The sequence below is a fragment of the Macrobrachium nipponense genome, chromosome 38 (assembly GCF_015104395.2).
Source record: "Macrobrachium nipponense isolate FS-2020 chromosome 38, ASM1510439v2, whole genome shotgun sequence".
Lineage (NCBI taxonomy): Eukaryota > Metazoa > Arthropoda > Malacostraca > Decapoda > Palaemonidae > Macrobrachium > Macrobrachium nipponense.
In genome coordinates this window covers 10,640,702-10,664,785 of record NC_061098.1, presented here as the reverse complement: position 1 = coordinate 10,664,785, position 24,084 = coordinate 10,640,702, and the positions used below count along the sequence as shown (strand labels likewise).

At 35.1% G+C, this 24,084-nt stretch overlaps 1 protein-coding gene across 2 annotated transcripts in view; it reads left to right on the top strand.

The window, feature by feature from the left end:
• LOC135209622 (major facilitator superfamily domain-containing protein 8-like) overlaps positions 1 to 23,600 on the top strand; it is a 101,540-nt gene extending 77,940 nt beyond the window's left edge. The window contains exons 7-12 of one of the 2 annotated variants that reach the window (XM_064242329.1): positions 1,020 to 1,035; positions 3,668 to 3,762; positions 6,622 to 6,749; positions 7,295 to 7,408; positions 11,420 to 11,634; positions 18,634 to 23,600. In XM_064242329.1, the coding sequence (XP_064098399.1) occupies positions 1,020 to 1,035; positions 3,668 to 3,762; positions 6,622 to 6,749; positions 7,295 to 7,408; positions 11,420 to 11,634; positions 18,634 to 19,707 (1,642 nt within the window). In that variant the 3' untranslated portion in view covers positions 19,708 to 23,600. Of the gene's footprint in view, positions 1 to 1,019; positions 1,036 to 3,648; positions 3,763 to 6,621; positions 6,750 to 7,294; positions 7,409 to 9,348; positions 9,442 to 11,419; positions 11,635 to 18,633 lie in introns of both variants that reach the window. The other variant, XM_064242328.1, reaches the window with a different exon arrangement.
• Positions 23,601 to 24,084: the final 484 nt, after the last annotated feature.

The window sequence follows — 24,084 nt, the reverse complement described above, 5'->3', positions numbered from 1 at the left end:
GGGAAAACAAACACAGCCAGCAAGACAGTGGCAGGTGGTACTGGGAATCCTAACCTCCTGGAGAAGCTAGTACCACAAGGAAGGCTCACCTTCGGTCCCTACAATGGGGGAGGATGAAGGAGTTTTGGTCACCATAGTAGATCACCCGTACAAGCAAATTCCCTTGTCGGCAGAAGTGAGGAAAGACTTGCTGTGGTGGGTGAACGACGACAATCTGACAGTGGGTGTCCCCCTTCAACAATCCTCTCCAGACCTCTTGCTGTTCTCAGATGCTCACTAGAAGGCTGGGAGCCCATATGGAGGAGTTGATGGTGTCAGCAAAATGGAGTTGCAAGGACAGAGAACTCCATATAAACGTGCTGGAGTTAAAAGCAGCGTTTCTAGCTCTACAGGAATTCAGGGAGAGAGTAAAGGGACACTCAGTGGTATTGATGTCAGACAACACCACAGTAGTAGCTTATATAAACAAACAAGGAGGCCTAGTTTCTCGGCAGTTACATGTGATGACAGTTCAACTTCATCAGTGGGCTGTAGAGAACCTGGTAGACATCAGGGCCAGGTATATTCCGGGAAAAAGAAACATAGTGGCCGACAAGTTGAGCCGCAGGGATCAGATTCTGGGAACGGAGTGGTCCTTGCACCAACAGGTAGGGGACAGGATGCTCATGTTGTGGGAAGGACCGATCATAGACCTATTCGCAACCAGGTACAACAAAAAGTTGGAAGTGTATTGTTCGGTAGTCCCAGACGCAGAGGCAGTAGCAGAAGATGCGCTACAACACCCTTGGGACAATCTGGACCGTGTACGCATTTCCTCCATTTGTCTAATACGTCAGGTTTTGAACAGGGGTAGTGCGGGTCTCAGTACCTCAAGATGACCCTGGTAGCTCCGTTATGGCCGAAGGCAGAGTGGTTTCCAGACCTACTGGAACTCCTAATAGATGTGCGGAGAGAGTTTACCCCCATGTAGCAACCTACTGTGTCAGCCGCACATGGAGAGGTACCACCAGTCGGTGAAGTCCCATCGCTTCACGGGTGGAGACTGTCAAGTATCTCCTCCGAGCGAGAGGGTTTTCGCAGAAAGCAGCAACTCAGATGGCAGGAAATAGAAAATCATCTGCGACAGTATACCAAGGAAAGTGGTCAGCATACTGTGATTGGTGTCGTAGAGGGAAACTTGTCTCCACTCGGTACCACTATTCAGCAGTTAGCAGACTTTCTGATATATCTCAGAACAGAAAACATATGTCTGTATCTGCAGTGAAGGGGTACAGGTCGGCTCTAGCCTCAGTCTTACGAATGAAAGGAGTGGACATTTCGTCTTCATGGGAGTTGGCCATGCTGATGAGGAGCTTTGAACAGTAATGTCCACCAAAGGAACTAAAAGCCCCAAGATTGGGATCTGACCATGGTACTGAGTAGTCTGACAAAACCCCCCTACGAACCATAAGGCAGTCCACGGATAGGAGCCTGACCCTGAAGACAGTCTTCTTATTGGCCCTGGCTTCAACCAAAAGGGTGGGGGAGTACATGGCCTGTCATATCTCATAAAGCACTCAAAAGGTTGGAGGTCAATGGTATTTGAGTTTGTTCCAGAATTCGTGGCCAAGACCCAAAACCCAACGATAGTGGATGGCAGATTCGACTCCTTTACCATACCTTCCTTGGCAGACTTTGTAGACAATGACAAAGATGAGATGCTTCTGTGCCCCGTCAGGGCACTAAGGGAGTACTTAAGAAGAACAAGGCACCCCAGGGCGGGGTGCCGGAGGTTGTTCGTAAGTAGCAAGGAACGGTAACAAGAAGGAAGTGTCACCATGAACGACAATATCGTTTTGGTTTTTGGTCTAAGGGAGACGATCAGAAATGCTTATATGACAGAAGACAGAGGGTCAGATAGCCAGGTGGGAGCTAGAGCTCATGACATCAGGGGCTTGAGTGCTTCTCTGGCATTTAAGAAGAACATATCTGTGGATAGAATTCTGAAAGCTGGTGTGTGGAAACGCCAAACAACTTTCACCTCATTTTATTTTATTTAAAGATGTTGCCCATAGATCCTTGGACACTTTTTCCTTGGGTCCAGTGGTGGCGGCCCAACAAGTGATATAGCTCATCAGTACCCCTGGCGGGTCATTTTGCGTCTAGTCTAAGATGAAGGTATGAAAGTAGAATGAATGGGATGACTGGTCTTTTTTCTTTACTACTTTCTTCCTACTCCTTTAACTACGGGCAATATGAAGGAGAGTACCGTCATGTGCTGGAACGGACTAGATGCAGGTGAGGTGGTCAGCCATACTGTGAAGCTATCTTAGGTTATGATATACTTTTCAGTAGCAACACACCCCTCTAGATAATAGGGAAGAGAGGGGTGAGGGTGGATCCAGTTGCAAGGGACAAGAGTAAACCATAGAATGGTATCAACACCCAGTGAGGGAAACCAATAGATTCGCTTATATCTTTGGTTCTAGGTTCATTGTCCATTCTCTTAGAATTTCCCTATATATTCGGAAATGGATAAGGTGGCAAACTCCCAGTCAGTTGTAGAGACTTACCTCCCTCCAATAAGTAAGTCTATCCTAATGTTAAGACCGAAGGTTTGTTCCGTATATGAACAAATACCAAATTTGTAACTAATTTGTATTTTTCATAACTAACAAACCTGAGGTCTTAACAGGTAAAGGCCCACCTCGAACCACCCCTCTAACAGTCTAAACTGGGTTAGGAATATAACTGGTGGGTCACAGGTAGCCGTGGGCATTCTGGGTATACATGCCCCGTGACCTGGTATAGATGCCAATAGTCCCTGGATCTCACAAGTGTAATTTTAATTCTACCGGTTTCCAGCTTGGCGCTAGTAAATCCTAATGTTAAGACCGAAGGTTTGTTAGTTATGAAAAATACAAATTAGTTACAAATTTGGTATATTTAAACAATAACAACTATGGACTTCTGCATTTTTAAAGCAAAATATCATTGTAATAATTATAATGAAAATAATTCTTAAGATATTTTGAATTTACAATAAAAATGACGAAAAATGAACAAGAATGTGGTAGGTACGTTTATGTGTTTTGTCTCTACTCTCCGTAATTGTTGCGAGTTACTTGCACTGATTTCTTGTACTCCGCTTTGCTTTCTCTCTGACTCCTTGACTCAAATAAATCCACGGATTTATGAATATAATAAATTCCATTGTTGACATATGATAAGATAACGGTTATGTTTAAATTGAGCTGATTAGACTTTTGTCGGGGAATTGATAACATTTTCGTCTGGTTGGGAGAATGTATGAAAATGTATAAATACCTTCATATCATTAGACCTATGTTGTTGAATCCTTTCGCGCCAAAAATACGTTTACATTTCAAGACTATTTCAGAGTGTCATGTTAGTTCGAAATGCCATTTTAAGTTATTGCTTTACTAAAGGAGCTTTTTCATAAACTATTCCCACCCCCAAACCATCCGAATATGCTTCGTAGTCTTTTAATTTCTGCCTAAAATCAAATTCGATTCGAATTCTTATGATTAATCTTCTAGTTATTGCTTCGCAAATGGAGATTTTTTTAAATTAATACTTTCCTATAAACCTTTTAAATATTCTTCATAGTCTCTCATTTCTGCCGCTCACTTTCTTTCCTTTTTCCAGCTCGATCCATCTGTCGAAGGAGTTCTTGGGATGGGTAGTCGCGGCCAATCCACTCGGACAGATGTTGGCGTCTCCAGCCTTCGGTCTATGGGCTAACAAGGCCGAGTCGAATCGGTGAGTAGTGCAGAGCAGAAAATGATTGATATTTTGAAGTTTTATTTCTTACTCCACTGGTATTTCTTACTAAGATATAATAGGCTTCGTGCTTGATGGAGAGAGAGATATAGAGAGAGGGGGTGGCGGGGTTGTTCTCTCCGCATTTTGATAAACTTATCTACATCCCATCTCATTACACTTCTATACCGTTATTATTTGAATATTTGAATTTTAATACCGTTTTTTAATAGCTTTACAGAAATAAGCCTTTATTCCTTGTAACTTATCGGTAGTCAAAGATACTCTTTCTGTGCTTTAAGGCCTATAGATAATACCGATAAGGAAATTTGCAAATTAATATAAATTTAAGCCAAAAGCTAATTCAGGCTTTATTACATATATAATTTTTTTTTACATTTGTAAACTAAATGAAACTGATTTTATCGTATTATGGAAAAACGTGCTTAGATGGAGATGAGTCAAAACTTTGGTTGTCGGCCTAATCTGCTTGTAACTCTCTCTCTCTCTCTCTCTCTCTCTCTCTCTCTCTCTCTCTCTCTCTCTCTCTCTCTCTCTCTCTCTGTGTGTGTGTGTGTGTGTGTGTTTGTGTAAATTATCCAGACAACATCAAAATTTAGGACAAATTAGTCACATATTTACGTCGACTGATACGGCGTTATCGTTAATATCAGCGTTTGCATAGATAATGGCCCAAAAGAAAATGCATTTCGAAAATATAATAATTATACGCCGAGCTGACTCACTTGTTTTTCCGGTACTAGAACGGAGATAGTAAGTGTAACGTTTTTGTATGATGTATTGTTTCTCATTGACGTTTGTGTGCGACTGAGTGGCTTAATAATAATAATAATAATAATAATAAATAATAATAATATAATCCTGCATAAAATTGAAAGATCCCGTAGGGGGCTAGACTAAGTGCCGTCAGTGCTCCTCAATTAGCGCGCAGTAGACATGTTTTAAGGGGTCTTTGCAGCCTCCATTCGGCCTCTAACTGCAACCTCTTTCATTCCTTTTACTGTACCTCCATTCATATTTTCTTTCTTCCGTCAGACTTTCCACCTCCTCCAACAATTATTTGGTAGTGCAACTGCGAGATTTTCTTTCTGTTACACCTTTCAAATCTTTTACTGTGTTACCATTTCAGCGCTGAATTCCCTCATAGGGCCCAACGCTTGGCCTTTGGCCTAAATCACATATTCTATTTAATTATAAACACCTGGGAGGATTAAAAAAAAAAAAAAAAAAAAAAAAAAAAAAAAAAAAAACAGAGCTTTATGTTCAACCGGCATTGCATGTGTCTAACCGAAAAAAGGGACAGTTTGAAATTGTTCCTAATGGCACGGCGCTTGTGGTGTACGATTGTTCTCTTCTCTTTCGCTGTAGTAGATCTAACCGGCGTCTTTTTCAATTGAGGTTTAGGATATAATTTGAGAGAGAGAGAGACAGAGTCATTTTCCAATTGAGGTCTGGCACGCTTATTATTTGTTGTTAGGGGAATTGTGGGGGTTAAGACTAGTGTATCTCATTCGTGCGAGCAGTTCAAGGTCGCTGTTATTTACGAGAGAGAGAGAGAAAATGTATAACCGTAACTCAAAGGCAATTTGATAAGTCAAGCAGCGTTGCGGCAAATAGCTTAAGCGATTATATCTGCTGTCACCCACGGCAATAAAACTATATAGCCAGGCGCACCGGTGACAGATATCAAAGGAAGCAGATGGTCGTCAGAGTATAATTTGCTAGCTGACTAAATTCAGTGAAATGTCTATTATCAAAAAATAAAGATGACTAGGCCTATAGTATCGCAGCAGAAATTAAAAGTTTTATTTTTTATTTTTATTTCAGTGGTTTATATGATTAGGCCTATAATATAGTATTGTAACAAACTGTAAAACTCCTTTTTCAGTTAGTTGTTTAGAAAATAATTGCAATTATTAAACGTGCAATGTTTCCTTGACTCGATAAGATATTAAAAATATTTCCACTTTTGGAACGTAAACGAATATAATATTGTCACCGTATTAAGAAATTCAACCACATAAACAATATTTCATGTGAAAAGGCCAGATCGACAGTGCCTTCAAATATATCAGTTATATAAAAGCATTATTTCAGATATTTAAATGAGTGATATAATGTAAAATGCACGAGACATTGCGAAGGTACTTCCATAAATACGCTAAAATTAAATCTAGCCAATCGTGTATAGCTGGATCGGTGGAGCGTCAGAAATCCAAACATGATGGAAATGCTCTGTTACTCATTTGTTTTCCCTTGTTATTTCGCTTGTCTAATATATCAGTTCCTTCCCCGTGAGGTATCTTTATTGGGAACAATGTTGAATAGCATTCTTCAATATCATTAGCAATAGAAAGAAAGACAGAGCACATAAATCCGTGATCATAATGAAATGGTAGCTGCCCGTTACGCAGCGAGTAGGCCTATGTAATCTATCAGATAGCGTAAATATCCTGCTGAATTGTACTGGAAGCTGAGGACCAAGGGTGTATTACACAGGAATTTTATCACTGATATAATGCAGATATAATAGACATAATATTACTTTGAGGAAAGAAAGTGCTGTTACTAGCCCGGTTGTGAGTCTAGGTCTTCGTGAGGTATGATAAATATAAATCACCAGAATAAAAACATGGTATATTCGGGTATATAGTCCCTTGTATAACAGATTTTATCATCATACATATAAAGCAAAAGAAATTGTGATAAGGATACGATCGGTAAATTCGTTTTATTGATAATGCCGTAAAAGGGTTGAATGCCATTTCTTTGCAATTGATTTTATGATTGTTATTCATTCTTAAATCCAGATTTTTTAATTATATTTTTCTCTTCCAGCGGTGCCTTCATTTTGACCATCAGTTGCTTTATAGCGGGTAATATATTTTACGCCATCTTGGGTACCTTTGGAGCCTCGTCCAAATCTGTGATGATCTTCTCTCGTTTTGTTGTAGGAGTTAGTTCCGGTGAGTGCATATAGAGTAGAGAGCCGTTTCAAAGGCATATCCCTACTACTACTTCTTCTCAGGCACGAAGATTGAAATAAGAGCATAATAGTTGCTTAATTCTGATTAAATGATAAATAATAAGGAAATTACTATACGCACAATGAATTTTTTTACTGTTGCATAATACTTCCTCAGTATTGGCCATTTAATAGACCTACATTTACGACTTTTACCAGCTGCATGTACATCTTTATAAAAAGAACCTTTATATGAGTGCTACACTCTTAGGTCATGTCTGAGCCTTCCTTAAAAGTTGAGAGGCACCCAGCAGCTTCACCGTATTGAGAAGAAACAATACACTGTAGTCACAAATATAACAAAAATAATTTTTGTATTAAGTTACTCCTTCCGACGAAAGCAGTTTCTAATTGCAGGAGAATGTGACTAGGAATACTGATTATAGATCATGATGCACCTTTTTATAATATATCTTTCTATTGCTTTTCTGAGGAAGAGCAAGAATAACTAATACTGTATACCTCATTGTAGCTTTTATCTTTCAGCCAATATTGCTGTCATCAGGTCTTACGTAGCAGCGTCTACAACCTTAAGTGAAAGAACGACTGCTGTTTCATTCATCTCGGCTTCACAAGCAATGGGTTTTATAATTGGCCCAGGTAAGAATAGACAACTACAGTACTACTGTGGATTTCTGGAAATAAGTGTCATGTTTTTAATAATTTCATCCGTCTAGGTGGATGGTGTTGTCAGTGCACCTCATGCAGTGTCCTGCAAGCTTTATGTAAGGTTCTCTGCAGCATCCATTAGGCCCGTTGCTGCAACAACTTTCATTCCTTTAACAGGACCTCTGCTCATATTCTCTTTTTCCCATCTTACTCTCCAACGTCTCCTCACAATTGTTGCGTATTGCAACTGCGAGTTTTTCCTCCTGTTATACTTTTAAAACATTTTTACTTGCAATTTCCCTTTCAGCACTGACTGACCCCCATAGGTCCCAACATTTGGTCTTTGTCCTAAGTTTAGTATTCCAGTGGAAATGTACTGTGTAGGAGATATAACTTTTATAAAAAGAAATGTGTTCAGCTATCAGACCCAAGTCTGAAGAATAGGGTAATGACAGGGTGTTTCCACGTGTTGTTCCTGAGATGGGCTGAAAAGTGTGGTCAGTGTACTTTTTATCCTGCTGTACAGGGTATTCTATCTCCTCTGCAATGTGCCCATACACTTTACCAACTCCTGTTTCAGTGAATCAGATGAGGTTGTCCTCTACAATGTACCCATACACTTTACCAACCATTATGGGCCTCTGTTCCAGTGAATCAAATGAGGTTGTCTTTCTTCCTCTTAGCCTAGCAACACTTGGTGGGCCATCTCCTACCACATTTACTGGGGTTATAATCACCAGTCCTCTTTATTTCTTAGCCCCTGATTGTTTCAACCCGTCTACTGCCTAATCTTGAAATTTGTGTTTTTCCTGATTTATACATTCCCCCATCTTTCAAAAAAAAAAAAAAAAAAAGCTTATTTTTGTGAAATGCCCTAATTTTCAAGTTTCTATCAGGTCTGAGTTGATTAGGGTGTTGAGTACAGTAATTTGTCTCATCTGGATTTTTTATTGAATAGCCAGTGATATACTGTCTGCTGGTTATTACATTACCATCAGTCAAATACTATAGTACCTTTGATGTATGATTTATTTATGAGAGGCAGCCTTGGACAGTTTTGGTTTCCTCATTTTAAAATTAGGAGTGTTAAAGATCTCAAAATTATTTCAGAAAATTATCTTCATGAGAGCCACAACATATCTGCATTTTTTTTTTTTTTATTTTTTTTTTTTTTTACAACTATGGGTTATGCACACCATTGGAAATTTGTGTTAGGTGAGGTAAGATCAGGTTCATTCTAATATAGATAGATGGAAAGTAGACACATTGAGCATTATTTAAGAAAATATTGATGTCCTGGCTTACATATTAATGGAGGTGATGTGATAAGAAAGTTAGCAATTTCCAATTGTATTTTCTCTTATGTTGAATGCAGATATTGTCCACTGTTGTACTAGTGAAGGCCTCATATTATTCTTCCAAGCATTGTGGAGGGGATGTACACACATCTCACTTCCGTTGCTTTGTGAAACCAGAGTTCTTGTAGCATTGATAGACATACCTGGAAATAAATTGTATAACACTGACTATCCCTATTACAGTGGACCCCTGTATTCGCGTTCTCTGGATTCGCGGACTCACACATTTGCTGATTTCCCTCAGGAACATTCCCCCGCATTATTCGCGGAAAGTTAGCCTATTCGCGGTATTTTTCTATGAGAAATAAGCACAAATTCCTGTTTTTTTATCAGTTTCATCATAAAATGCACTTTTTGTGATAAAACTATTAAAAAAACAAGGTATAAACAATTTTAGTGGGTTTTTCTTGAGTTTTAACTAACGAAATAGGAGGTTTTAAGCATTTTTTAGGAATTCTAACTATTCACGGGGCCTGGTACACATCCCCGCGAATACGGGGGGACCACTATATTGTGACCTGTAAAATCTATTTCGATGATGTTGATAACGCCAGTTCTTGTACACGCATGCAGCGCTTCAGACGGGGCTTGTGGCCTTGTTCTCAAGGTCTGACCATTCAGAGTATCAGGTGGATAACTCCACTGCAACTATGCAAAACTCATCAGGTATTTGTTGCGTCATTAAGTATTGCAGTTTCCGAAGTTGAGTTTCTTCTTGCATGAACTAGTGAACCACCACACTGTAATGATAATGCTACTAGTAACTGGAATGATGATTATGGATTTTTTTTTTTCTTCTGATTGTAAAATACCATCACAAAGTTCTCAATATTTTTTTTAGAGAACTTTCAGCCTGTATATATCACATTCTCCCTTTTTATTTGACTTTTTTGTTAGACATATATATACCTTTATACAGTGTGTAAGTTGTCCTTTACTTGTATATATATTATATATATATATATAGTATATATATATATATATTATAATATATAATATATATATATATAGATATATATTATCTATATAAGTATATTATATATATATATTATATATATATATATATATATAATCTGTATTATATATTATATAATATATATATATATATATATATCTATATATATATATATATATATATGATATATATATATATATAATATATATAATACACACACAACACACATATAAGGAAAAAATAAACAACGGAGTATCCGCGAGATCTTTCAACGTTCAAACGTCCTTTACTTAGCTAAGTAAAGGACGTTTTGAACGTCGAAAAGATCTCCCAGATACTCCGTTGTTTATTTTCCCTTCGTGGCATATAACTTTATTTATGGATTTATCACGTTCCTAACTTTCGTAATTCAGTTATACATGTATATATTATATAATAATATAATATATATATATATATATATATATATATATATATATATATATATATATATATATAATATATATATATATATATATTATATATATATCTATATACATACATATACATATATATTAGCTTGTTTATGGGTTATCCAGTTTGTCTATGGAGATCATGTCACACCTGCAGACAACTAGAAATAGTTTTTCCAGTTGTCAAACATATCCAGCTAAGCTTGAACTTGAAATTTATTTGCACCAGATCAAGTATTTCAGAAGGGAGCACAGGAGAATACTCCTTCTGTTGGACAAGCAGTAAAAGTTCTTTCATTTATAAATCCTGATATTGGGATTTTATGTTAATCCTTGTTAGACTTTCATTATTGTGCAGCTTGTCTTGCAGATGTAAACTTTTGCTTTTTATGAAGTATTTTACTTTTACTGTACTGTGTTACCATGCTACCCCTTTGAATGAGAGTGCTGTACTGTACTTGTTCTAGTCCTGTACTGTATCATTGTATACCTATATATATAATTTTTCAATGGTGTTTAGTATAATATGAACATTACCAACTTTTATCATCCCTTTTTAAAGCGTAGCAACAAGTAGATGGATTTTTTTTATTGTACATATATGAAACAAAATTTAATGTAGTATATGATTCATGCTGGTGTAGATTATGCATCAATAAAAGTACGTATTGTGGTTATTATTTAGGGGAAATAACAGTAGATCATACTGCATGAATTTACTTGTTTATTGTACATACAAATCTTATATGGTATTCTTAGTTGTTTTTATTGTGGTATTGTCATTACTTGTACAGTATGTTTTCATATTATTAATTAATAATAATGATTATACTATCTACATTATTATTATTATTATTGTTATTATTTTCACATCACCTTTGCAAATCTTTAGACCTACTTTTCTTACCTAGAGATGTTATACTGTAATATTAAATATATTTTCATTACTTTAATAAAAAAAAATATCTGTGCTTGTTAAAGATAATAAAATCACTGAACCAACAAACCAAAATCCCCAGTTATTTAGTTGCAACTTACAGATTATGAAGAAGTCTGTTCCTTATTTAAAAGTATATATACAAAGCAGTATTTTATTCAACATACACTAAACGGTCTTTATTTAATGTTGTGTACACCGGCATTTCACAATGGTTTACTTTGTACGAGCATCACGTAATGTCTCAGAGTAAAACAGCACCAACCCATTTTGCTCCTAATTTTGACCTCATTATTTCAGCCATCCAGTCAGCGATAGCAGCAGCATTTGATACTTTCGACGTCGACGAGACAAACCTGACGCTGGGCACAAACTCTACATTTTCCGAAGTTCTTCCACCTGAAGTCGAGGAAAGAGATATGTCTGTAGTCTGGAATATGTATACTGCAACTGGCTGGTTTGCTGCCCTTCTAGGATTTGTGAATATTTTCCTGTTCCTTCCGTGTATCTATCAGGTTAGTGACTAATATAGTTGGCAGTTTTTATTGCGGTTGATGTTTGATTTTTTTTTCCGGCTAACATAACCAATAAGCTAACATAACCAACTTATTGCCAATCTTTTCCCATCTCTCAGGTTGGTGTGAGGTAGCCTTTGGTTGTCTGCTCTTGTATTTATATATATATATATAGATATATATATATATATATATATATATATATATATATATATATATATATATATATATATATATATATATATATATATATATATATATATATATATACACACACACACATGAATAATTATCACATCACCGTGATTCATATATATCATTCGAGCTACAGATGTCCTTTAATATCTAATTCGCTCTACCTCGGAATTGATATATTTTTCATATATGTACCGAAGGGGAATTTTCAGTTGATAATAATTTCGTCCCCTCATGGGATTGAACCATCGTCCAGTGGACGGGAACGAAATTAGGACGGACAGTGACGTTTTCAAGTCAGCCAACTTGACAAACATCACTGTCTGTCCTGATTTCGTTCCCCTCCACTGGACGATGGTTCGATCCCATTGAGGGGGACGAAATTATTATCAACTAAAAATTCCCCTTTGGTACATATATGAAAATATATCAATTCCGAGGTAGAGCGAATTAGATATTAAAGGACATTTGTAGCTCGAATGATATATGTATGTATATATATAGTATATATATATTATATGATATAGATATATATATATATATATATATATATATATATATATATATATATATATATATATATATATATAAAGGTTTTTTTTGCCACGAAGGAAAAAAAATGAAAAAGTGAGATAGCCAAGTACTTTTGGTTTTCGGTCCTGTTCGGACCCTTTACTGAGGCAAACTGATTTTTCAAAGAACAGCATAGTCAAAAGAAGGCTTAATATACAAACTGACACTACAATATTAGCCATAAGGGCGATTTTCACTCTACAGAAGGGAGGAGCCGCCTGAGGCTAGCCACACCTTGAGGATACACGCAGTAAACAAATGATTCTTACCAGAAAACAGTACATTTTTTGAAAAAGACACAGGAGCATATACAATTTAATATCATGAAATATTACACAAAATTTTCCCAAAAAAAAATTATTATTAATGAAAAGACGAAAGAATATAAAATATATATATATCGAGCAAGAGAAAGAGGGAGGGAGAGAATTTCGAAACCAGAGAGAGAGAGACAGAGAGAGGAGATAGATAGCAAGAGAATAGAGGAATAATAAATAATAACCTATATACAAATGTGGGGACTAAAATTTTTTTAGTTGTTCATTTTATTGTTTAACGGTCCTTCATAAACCATCATTACAAATATATGGGTTCCAAATGGTACATTCCCAGACTACGGAAGATTTAGGTTTGTTTTTATTAGTGATTTTGTATAATTGCCGATTCCAGTAAATTTCTTGAAACATAATCATTTAGATCTAGTAAAAAAAAAGCAATTACCGAGGTATCACACCCCCAAATTAATACAATGAGATTTTTCCACGTAGGATGGATAAACAGTGCATTTGACAAGTCTGGGCTGTTCTAACTGAATACAATATGTTGCTTAATACGTTACACATAAAAAATTTTTTACTTGTTACTGACCCAACGTAAAACGAAGGGCAATCCTTACCAAGGAATTTTGTAAATGATATTTGTTTTTTATTTGTTACGGGACTATTCTTAATTAGGCCATATCTTTAATGGTATGTTTATAAGAAAGAACACTACATTAACATTAAACGATTTTTAAATAGTTGATTTATTTTGGTTTTCCAAATCCACCCGAAAATAAGGTAAGCTTAAGTACATTTTTAGGCAGTTTCTTTGTTTTTCATTAATAGCAACCATTTATAAAACTTTTTGTGAGCTTTTTGATAACAATAAATCAATTACATGAGGTGGGTAGCAAGAGATCGTTTTCCTATTCTTTTTTATCGTAGTTCTATTTCTTGGTCGCCAGATAATTTGTGGGGACCTCGGTTGATACGCAAAGCGCGTAGGAACAGAGAAGAAAAAAATGAAATTTTAATATTAAGATGGTGGGCCAGAAATAAAAGTGTACATATTTGGTAACAAAAATTATTTTGTGGCGGGTTTTCTAATAAATACTGAATTTGCATTGGAACAAGATTTCTCTAAATGTCTTAATTACAAATCACTAGGAAAGGGGATGACATTGTTATTTTCAATTTCAAACAGTGAATTTTATGGATGGCTCCCAAATTATTCAATTTTAGACAGTCAAATCATTTACATCGGGATGAACCACCAGGTTAAGACTACTAAGATATCATCGACAATATCGCGGTTACCATTTTAAGGGGATAAGGTGTTGATATTTGGGAGGCTGTTAGTCTTCAAAACAAAAAATTTCCATATATAAGTTTTGAAAGGTAGAGGTTGATAAATGGGTTTACCCATCGGCCATACCCAAATATTTGTTGGTAATAGTTCTCCATTAAAAATAAATCTGCAATCACAAATAACATAACTTAATTAAGGAATTGATGTGACTAACGGAGAAGGACATAGGCAATTCATGCAGTACAAGTTCATTACTTACAAGATTCTATAGGAGGAAGTCAATAGCGGGAACGTTTTGGTAAACAAAGAACCCATACATCAAACTGGACAAAAATATCGCTAGGTTTAGTTACAATGTTATTTAATTTTTGACCAACAATCAAGAGAATTACCGGATGTGTGAAATTAGAATATAGTTCCTAGTAGCGGGGATAACAGGGGTTAGAACAATTTTTTAAAGATATTTAGATAGTTTTATAAGCAAATTGATCCTACAAGTAACTAATAATAGGTGGTTTTTTTTCCTTATGACACTTTTGATTAGAAAACTGGACATGAAAATTAAACAACCTTGATCAACGGGACAGTGATTGGACCAATAATGCTAGAAGTAAAGTGATTGTGTGGTTTTTTGAATTTATCGAGCAAACAAACAAACAAGTGATAAATGCAGTGCGCGGCATTATGGCTTTGGGTTGTCCTTCTTCCATATTTGTAACAAACCCTCAGATTTATCGAATAGCGACATCTTTATTGAACGTTAATTTTGAAAAATACTGTACCTAGCCACCAAAATTCATTGTAGACCATTATCAAAGTGGCATGACATATCAGTTGCTAACGCAATGCGTTATCATGAACAAATAACTTCCCGCTCAGAGCTAGCAAAAAAAGTTTAAAAGAGTTGAAGAATGATAAATAGCTTACAGCATTACCAAGGCTTGATGAAATGCCAATGTTTAGTTAGTGGTCTTAGACAAAACTGACTAACATATCACGCATGCATACTTTACTTAGAAGGATGAAATAACTTTTTTTTTTTTTTTTTACCAATAAAAAACCTTGCAAAAAATCCCGTTGGCACCAATATAATAAAAAAAGCTTTCTCTTAATATCAATATCACAAACAAATTCTTAAAAGATAAAAAAAGACGTTCTTGTGTAAGTTAACTGTAAAGTGTCCCTCATTACCTTATTATTTATTGGCCTAGTCAAAACTCATAAGGAAAACAAACGCCTATGCTTGGCACCCAATTATTTAGTACTGTAGGATCAATGTTGCTTATAAACTATCTAAATATCTTACTAAAACTGTTATCCCCGCTACTAGAAAACTGTATCTAATTCACACATCCGGAATTCTCTTGATCTTGTGGAAAAATTAAATAACATTGTACTAAACTCTATAGCGATATTTTTGACAGTTTTGATGTATGTTCTTTCGTTTGTACAAAAAAGTCCCTATTGAACTCTGTGCTAGGAATAACTTTTAGGTAATGAACTTGTTGATGCTGCATTGAATTGCCTCTGTCCGTTAGTCACATAATTTCCTTAATTAAGATATGTATTTGTGATTGCAGATTTATTTTTAATGGAGAATATTACCAACAAATATTTGGTATGGCCCATGGGTAACCCTTTATCACCTCTCCTTTCAAAACTTATATATGGAATTTTTTGAGAGAGACACCTCCCCAAATATCACACTTATCCCCTTAAAAATGGTACCGATATGTCGATGATATCTTAGTAGTCTTACCTGGTGGTATCGATGTAAATGATTTACTGTCTAAATTGAATAATTTAGTGCTATCCATAAAATTCCACTGTTGAAAATTGAAAATAACAATGTCATCCCTTTCCTAGATGTATTATACATAGAGAATCTTTCCAATGCAAATTCATTATTTATAGAAAACCCACAAATAATTTAACATATGTACATTTTTATTCTGGCCACCATCTTAATATTAAAATTTAATTTTTTTCTTCTATGTTCCTACGCGCTTTGCGTATCACTAGTCCACAATATCTGGACCATGAAATAGAATACATAAAAAAGATAGGAAACGATCTCTGCTACCCACCTCATGTAATTGATTTATGTTATCAAAAAGCTCACAAAAAGTTTTATAGTGTTGCTATTAATGAAAAAGAAATGCCTAAAAATGTACTTAGCTTACCTTATTTTCATTTGTGGATTTGAAACCATAAAATCAATATTTAAAACGTTTAATGTTAATGTAGTGTCCTCTTATAACAATACCATTAAAGATATGCTAATTAAGAATAGTCCCGTAACAAATAACATCATCATTTACAAAATTCCTTGTAAGGATTGCCCTTCGTTTTACGTTGGTCAGTCAAGTAAAAATTTATGTGTACGTGTAAAGCAACATATGTATTCAGTTAGAACAGCCCAGACTTCAAATGCACTGTTTATCCATCTGAGTGAAAAATCTCATTGTATTAATTGGGGTGATACCTCGGTAATTGCTAGATCTAATGATTATGTTTTCAAGAAAGAAATTTACTGGAATCGGCAATTATACAAATCACTATAAAAACAACCTAAATCTTAGTCTGGGAATGTACCATTTGGACCCATATATTTGTAAGATGTTTATGAAGGACCTTAAAATAAATGAACAACTAATAAATTAGTCCCACATGTATATAGTTATTTCATTCTCTCTCTCTCTCTCTCTCTCTCTCTCTCTCTCTCTCTCTCTCTCTCTCTCTCTCTATCTCTCTCTCTCTCTCTCTCTCTCTCTCTGGTTCGATATTCTCTCTCCCTCTTTCTCTTGCTCGATAATATATATATATATATATATATATATATATATATATATATATATATATATATATATTTATATTTTCTTTCGTCTTTTGTTTTCATTAATAATAATTTTTTTGGGGAAAATTTGTGTAAAATTCATGATATTAAATTGTATATGCTTCCGTGTCTTTTCAAAATGTACTGTTTTTTCTGGAAGAATCATTTGTTTACTGCGTGTATCCTTCAAGGTGTGGCTAGCCTCATGGCGGCTCTTCCCTTCTGTAGAGTGAAAATCGCCCTTATGGCTAATATTGTAGTGTCCAGTTTGTATATTATGCCTTCTTTTGACTATGTTGTTTCTTTGTAAAATCAGTTTTCCTCAGTAAAGGGTCCGAAACAGGACCGAAAGTACTTGGCTATCTCGCCTTTTTCATTTTTTTCCTTCGTGGCAAAAAAAACCTTTATTTATACATAGCATCACGTTTTATATACTTCGTGATAAAGTTATTCATATATATATATTTATATATATATATATATATATATATATATATATATATATATATATATAATATATATAATATATATATATATATATATCATATATATATATAGATATATATATATATATATATATAAATAAAGGATTAGTTTATCCAGACCTCTGAATCTAACAACGGCTCTTTAAAAAAAAAAATTGACTGTATTTAGGAAATCGGTTTTACTTAGGAACATGACGATCCTATTAAATACACAATATTTGCCTTCAGCAAGAATGCCCTTTTAATGTTGAGTTATGAAAATATAAGTTTCTTTGATGGTTCCAAATTGGACAAGCAACTAATAAGTGTTGGAGAGTCATTGGTGTCTTCTAGAACTGGAAAGTCCTTCCAGTATGAAATCTATAATATTCCTTTGTCAAGATATTACATTTAAGACTTTAGGTACATGGCATACTGAATAGGGTACTTAAAAACTGTTGATGAATAAGCTGGGGAATATAAAAACAAAACATTGCATAGCTCTCATTAACTACAGTAGAAGACTGCCTACTTTAAAAGAGACTCTTCAAGTTGGGAGACTCTCACTACAAAATTGATCCTATCTGTCAAATCATCATCTTGTATGTTTTAGTTTTTGATAGCTGGAACTTGAAAGGTCTTAGACCAACTTTTCATCATCAGGGGATAAATATGACCTCAGTTCATAGGTAGTAATGGTCACTAGTAGTATAAAGAACCATTGCCAACAAGTTCCTTTTGGCAACACTAATGGGTTCATGCATCATCCATTCCACTTTTTGTCTTCACATTTGGCTGTCCAACTTCTTCAGATCTCTCCAGCTCCAATTTTGCATATTGCATAAAATGAATATTTCTGAGAACCCTATTGAAGCTAGAATAAACTAAATTATACTTACAATAGTAGAGTGAGTGAGTTGGGAACAAATAGTACTAGAGCTTTGTTACATCTTTTGTAGTAAGCTATCAGACATTTTTTTGTTTCGGTTTTGACTATTCAAATAGTTGTACATATATCGCTTTCAAGTTTTGATAATTTGTTTAAAAAAATGTTGCAGGCAAACAATGACATAGCTGATGGTGAAAAATAATATAAATAATTCTCTTTTCTGTATTTACTTCAGATCATTTAATACTATAATACTCTCCAAGTTTTATTTTTGAGGGGGTGTACCTATGTTTCAATCAGATGAAACCCACAAAGTATGGCCAAAACAGTAATTAAAATCTGTTATACTTAAGAGGTCATTGGGAGTGTCTGAAGACTGTATTCTGTACAGTACTTTTTGTCCAGCACAATATTTTGGTTGAAGTGTATATGTACAGCAGATTTTTGTTATATATCTTTTTTTTTCGTTTCAGGAATATCCAATCGCAGCTAAAGAAGCTCAGTACCATAGACGTGAGACCAATGGAAGTGATCTGTCACTTCCAAAGCCGGATTATCTTATGCTGGTTGTTGTGTTGATTATCGTTTTCATCATCCTAGCTATGTATGTCCTTCTTGAGACAATCATGGTCCCTATGACCATGGATATGTACGCTTGGTCTGATAAGCTGGCCATAACAGTTGTTGGTATTGGTCTGAGTATTGGTGGCGTTCTAACCATTGTGATGTTCAGCATTGTTGGGGTTGTGTCTAAGAAACTTGATGAACGTAAGGTTGTGATTCTAATGGGCCTGGTGCCCATGACACTGTCAGCGTTTTGCTTTTTCCCTATGGGCAGTACATACCCCAAAATGCAGAACTGTACTTTGGACTCTTTGTTTGCTGCTCCTATCCCAGACAACTACTCTGATGAAACTACGTTACTCCCTGATTTCATTATTGAGGGAAAGGAGTCGTTTGATAATCAAACTATTAAGTTGGAACATTTGACTTTTGGTGTCTTGGGAAATGTTACCGGTGATGTCTTTCATACCACTGAATTATCTGTTAAAATGATGAATGAAGATGTGGACCACATAACTAGTCTTATGCCTTCTCATTTCACTGCTGAGAATCTCTCAAGCCATGACACACTCTCACGTAGACGCAGGCATGCCACTGTGAGGGGCTCTTGTCATGACTTGGGTTGTCCCCAAGAACAGACATGGTGTCTTTATACTCCCATCATAGAGCGTTCCCAGTTAGGCGTAGCGAGTGTTATTGCTGTGATGGGTTACCCGATATCTTTTACAATTCTAAGTTCGTTGTTCTCAAAATTATTAGGTCCAAAACCTCAGGGAGTCTGGATGGGGATTCTGACCAGCACAGGAAGTTGTTCGCGTGTGATAGGTCCCATTGGAGTTTCTTATGTCTACACAATGCTAGGCACAAGGTGGACATTTGGTATATTATTCAGTATCTTAGCAACCTCGGTGGTTTTAGCATCAATATTTTACCGTAGACTTGTACCTATGAAAGTTACAGGAGTTTCAGACTCAAATTCATAGTTGATCTTAACAACGCATAGACTGAGAAATTGTAAAAATCTGTTGAATCCACGGAAAGACCTTGTTAAGGATTATTTTTTATGTACAGTATATAAGGTACAAATGTTGCCATATTTAAAAACATTTCATCAGCCAAATACACTTTTTTGTGTAGTATTGGAGATGTTCACTTACTTTTAATCTTATTTGTTTGAAGGAAAGTGAGTCATCTGTGTCAAAATGTCCTTCAAGAATTGCAGTGTCTTGTTCCTCTGAAAATCCACACAAAGTCTTCTTAAACACTGCACCTTTATAATCTATGTCTAATACAGTTGTCAGTATGGACTTACATTATAGTACGTACATACTGTACGTACAAGAGAATCATTGGGAAAATGACTGGATTTAATATCCCTTTGGGTTGTTTTCACTTGCAGATCTTAAAGATTTATATATTAAAATAACAGATTTTGTTGGTGTATAGTTTTGTAATTTAATAGATGTTATCTGTATAAAATTGTAAACCTATGTTATGAAATTTACATAACTGTACAGTAAATTGAGAATATTATATATTTTAGAACTTTACTCTGTAATGCATTGCACTGTTGTTTTGTATATATACTTCTTTCCCATTTGAATACAATAGTTTAACAAAGAAAGTGATGCAGAGGGGTGAAGCACCTGTGATCATATTGTACTTAGGTCAGTGTAAGACACCTAACACTTGATTTTGACCATGCACAAGAACATGAGAACATGTCGAATCTGCGGTTTAATTCACTACAGTTCTGATACTTCAGGCAGTCCCCGGCTTACGACGGGGGTTCCATTCTTGAGACACATTGTAAGCCAGAAAATAGTCAAAATTCCTAAGAAAACCTTGCATACTTTTAATGCTTTGGGCTGCATTAAAAACTATGTAAACTGCATCTTTATTGCATTTTTCATCAAAAAACCAAATATTTATTATTTTCGTTTTGGAGTCTTATTTCTTCCGCCAGATCCGCAGCATAAGCGTTGTTGTAACCTTGCAGTGTCGGAAGCCGAACCCGTCGTAAGCCGGGGACTGTCTTACTTTGGTTTCCAGCAACAGCCTGAAACACTTTCTCAGTTCCCATATTTGTAAAATTAGCTGTCATAGCTTGTCATGTGATAAACCTAGATTATTCATTTGTCTGAAATGAAACCTTCATTGTGTGCAGTGCTGTCTTTGGTTCAATTGAACATCATCTGTAGTCACAGATGGAAATCCTCTCTCAGGCCAAATGTTAGACAGCCATTTATGCGTACCATGTTTTGCTGGTTACAGATTCAATGTGCATTTTCCAAATGTTAATGACAGCATAATTCTGGATGGTAAGATTATTTGTTTTATCTGGCACAATCATGTACAATATATGAAATAATTTGTCTTTTCTTTATTTATCATGTATGATTCATTAACAACAAAAATCATGAAGATTTATGGATCTTGCACATAGACTATGGTTCTTTGAATCTTTCACATAAACTGTGGTTTTAACTCCTCTGATTTGTATAGTAAACACTGTTGTGTACTTCAGACCCCAATCCTCTCTGTGTGCTGATCTCATTTGCCTCAAACAAGATTTTGTCATAATATTTTTGTGGTAGTTGTGGGTTTAATTTTACCCTAGAAATTTCATAAGGAGTAGATCTGTGCTGTCCATTCATTTTACTGTCAAAGCTTTGGTGACCCTTGAACAACTGTACTTTTGAAGGCAACTGAGAAATGCTTTTAACCGACAGCTTTAAAAGAGGAATATGTACTTTATCTTTTGATTTTCCATATTAGTTTGTAGTTACAAGGAGTTACAAGGATAAGGTTGTCTCAAAGACTTGTTAGTCGATCCGAGGAGGCATCGCGTGCTCACTTATCTCTAGGAGCTTAGATTCGTTAGTGCTTCAATTGAACGCTATATATGCGTGGTCAGCCTTCTGCTAATATGCAAGTAGATCTATGCTCATAAATGTGATTATTTCTTTTGGTAGGCGAGTCAATCATGGAAGTTTGCAGACATCCAACTAATGAAGTAAAAAAATTTAAGGTCAAGATGTTAATCGTAAAAATTTTATTTTAATTTTTACTTCACATCTTTTATTTCTCTGATGCTCTACAAAACATTTATTTCATTTTAGTAGTTCACATTGTTTCACTTACGTATTTATTGTGTATTCGTGGTTAAGAGATCGTAATATCTAATGGAAATTTGTAGATTAAAGTCATTCAACAGGTAGGTAGAAAGGAATTCAATAGGCAGGTTAAAAGGGAGCTTGTCATTTAGGTACTAGACAGCTTTTTTTTGTGAATTATGCAAATATTTTTATAATGAATTTATTTTGGTGCTGCGCATCAATGATATACGTCCTCACATTATGTTTTGTTTTCAGAGTGTATATATTCATGACAAAAATCACTGAAGTGAAGGCTGTCATGTGATAACTTCTGCCTTATATTTTAAGAAAGTGTTTTCTCAAATTCCTTACTTTGAAATGCCCTTCGGCTAGAAAGTGGCTTGTACTGGTTAATGCTATTTGTACTTCCAAATGCTTGATGCAGACATAATTTCCTTAGAAATCTTTAGTCATGGTTATGGCTTTACTTTAATCAGTGCTTGTAACTGTTAGATGGTGAAAATTTTCTTAAAGGATGGTTTGTGCTGTAGGGCACATGTCCAAAGAAAATATTAAAACTGAAACTTGTATTTGATGTGTGAAAGTGTATTCCAGCCCAGTAGCCTCATTTCCAGTTAAGGTTACGTCCATGAATAAGTGAGAATCCAAAGCAAAGATAAAAAATGTGTTTTATAAGCCGATAAACTAAAATCTGAGTTTCTATGTAATGTTAAAGATAGCATGTGATTTACAATAATGTAAGAAATATTGTTTACATAAGTCCTTTAGTTGTTGAAATGATTTTCCATGTTTTTCTGTTTATGGCATATCTAAGTTAAGAATATCTATTCTTACTAAATGTATGTATGACAGTAGATTAGTTAAAACATTAATTTATTCAGAATTATATTTTTCATCTCATGTGGCACTGCTAGATATAGGTTTGCTTTTACTAAGCTTTCCTTTATTTCTGTGTTAATAACAAGAGCTAAAAAATTAATCATATATGTAATTTTTTAGCCGTCTGCTATAAAAGTGATAAACTCATGATGATAATTTCGTATGAAAAAGCTGGAAACTAGTACATAGTAGGTCCTTGACTCACGGCAGGGGATCCATTCCAGCACCACTCCGTAAGTTGATTTCTGACTGCAAGGCGGTGTTTCACCATTGTCGGCGCTGACTTGATGCTTGGTGCCATAACTGGACGTTGCATCAAGTTATGGTTTCATAAGCGCCGTTAACTCGATACCTATTATTGCCGTTAGTGCCATCAACGGCACTTACGGCGTCGTAACTCGATGCAACGTCAAGTTTTTGGCGCTGTAAGATCAAATCCGCCGTAAGTCGGTGACTGGTACGAATTAGTACTTGGTTTCTGTGAAGAGCCCGTTGCCTTTTAGGGAAACTGGGAGACATAAACATTATGCTTCAGAAATTAAAGTCACGTGTTTATGACTGTGTCAGTTAGGCCCTTTACTTAATTTTACACATCACAAACTGTGTTGCAGTACAGCCTTATTTTGAGTGGCACGTACATATACACCAACTTTAGTAGCAATTTTAATGTTCTTAATTGTTGTTCATGGACTGATGTCTGTAGAAGATTATGGTAAATATATACACATTTTATATATACAGTACCTTAAACAAAACAGAAGTGGAAGTTCCTTATATGTAAAAAAAACAGAAGTGGAAGTTCCTTATATGTAAAAAAAACAGAAGTGGAAGTTTCTTATATGTAAAAAAAAAACAGAAGTGGAAGTTCCTTATATGTATTTCCTAAAGTACATAGCAAGGTAAGGAGCTTGTTGGTTAAACTAATGCTGGAATATGAGACCATTAACAAAAGATCGTCCTCATGCAAAAGGAATAATAAGTTGTGCTGAAGCTTAATTTATGTTAAGATAGTACATTCCATTATGAAATATAGACGCTCCTTTACTTACAAACTTTCAGAGACTCGAACAACCGTGATCGTAAATCAAAATTGTATTTTACTGTATTATTATCATCATTTGCTTAATGTATTTAGGTTTTAAATAACATTCATATTAATAGAATACTCTGTAAAATACAGTACATTGCTAGTATTGTGTTTTCGTATAAAAAAAAACATAAATAGTACTGTACATATTGACTATTGGTCTTGAGTATATCAAATTAGACATGAACAAATCAAGATATGAACAGCTGTTCACAAGTAGAGGAGCATCCATATACTTAAGTCGATATACTTAAGTAGAGGAGCATCCATATACT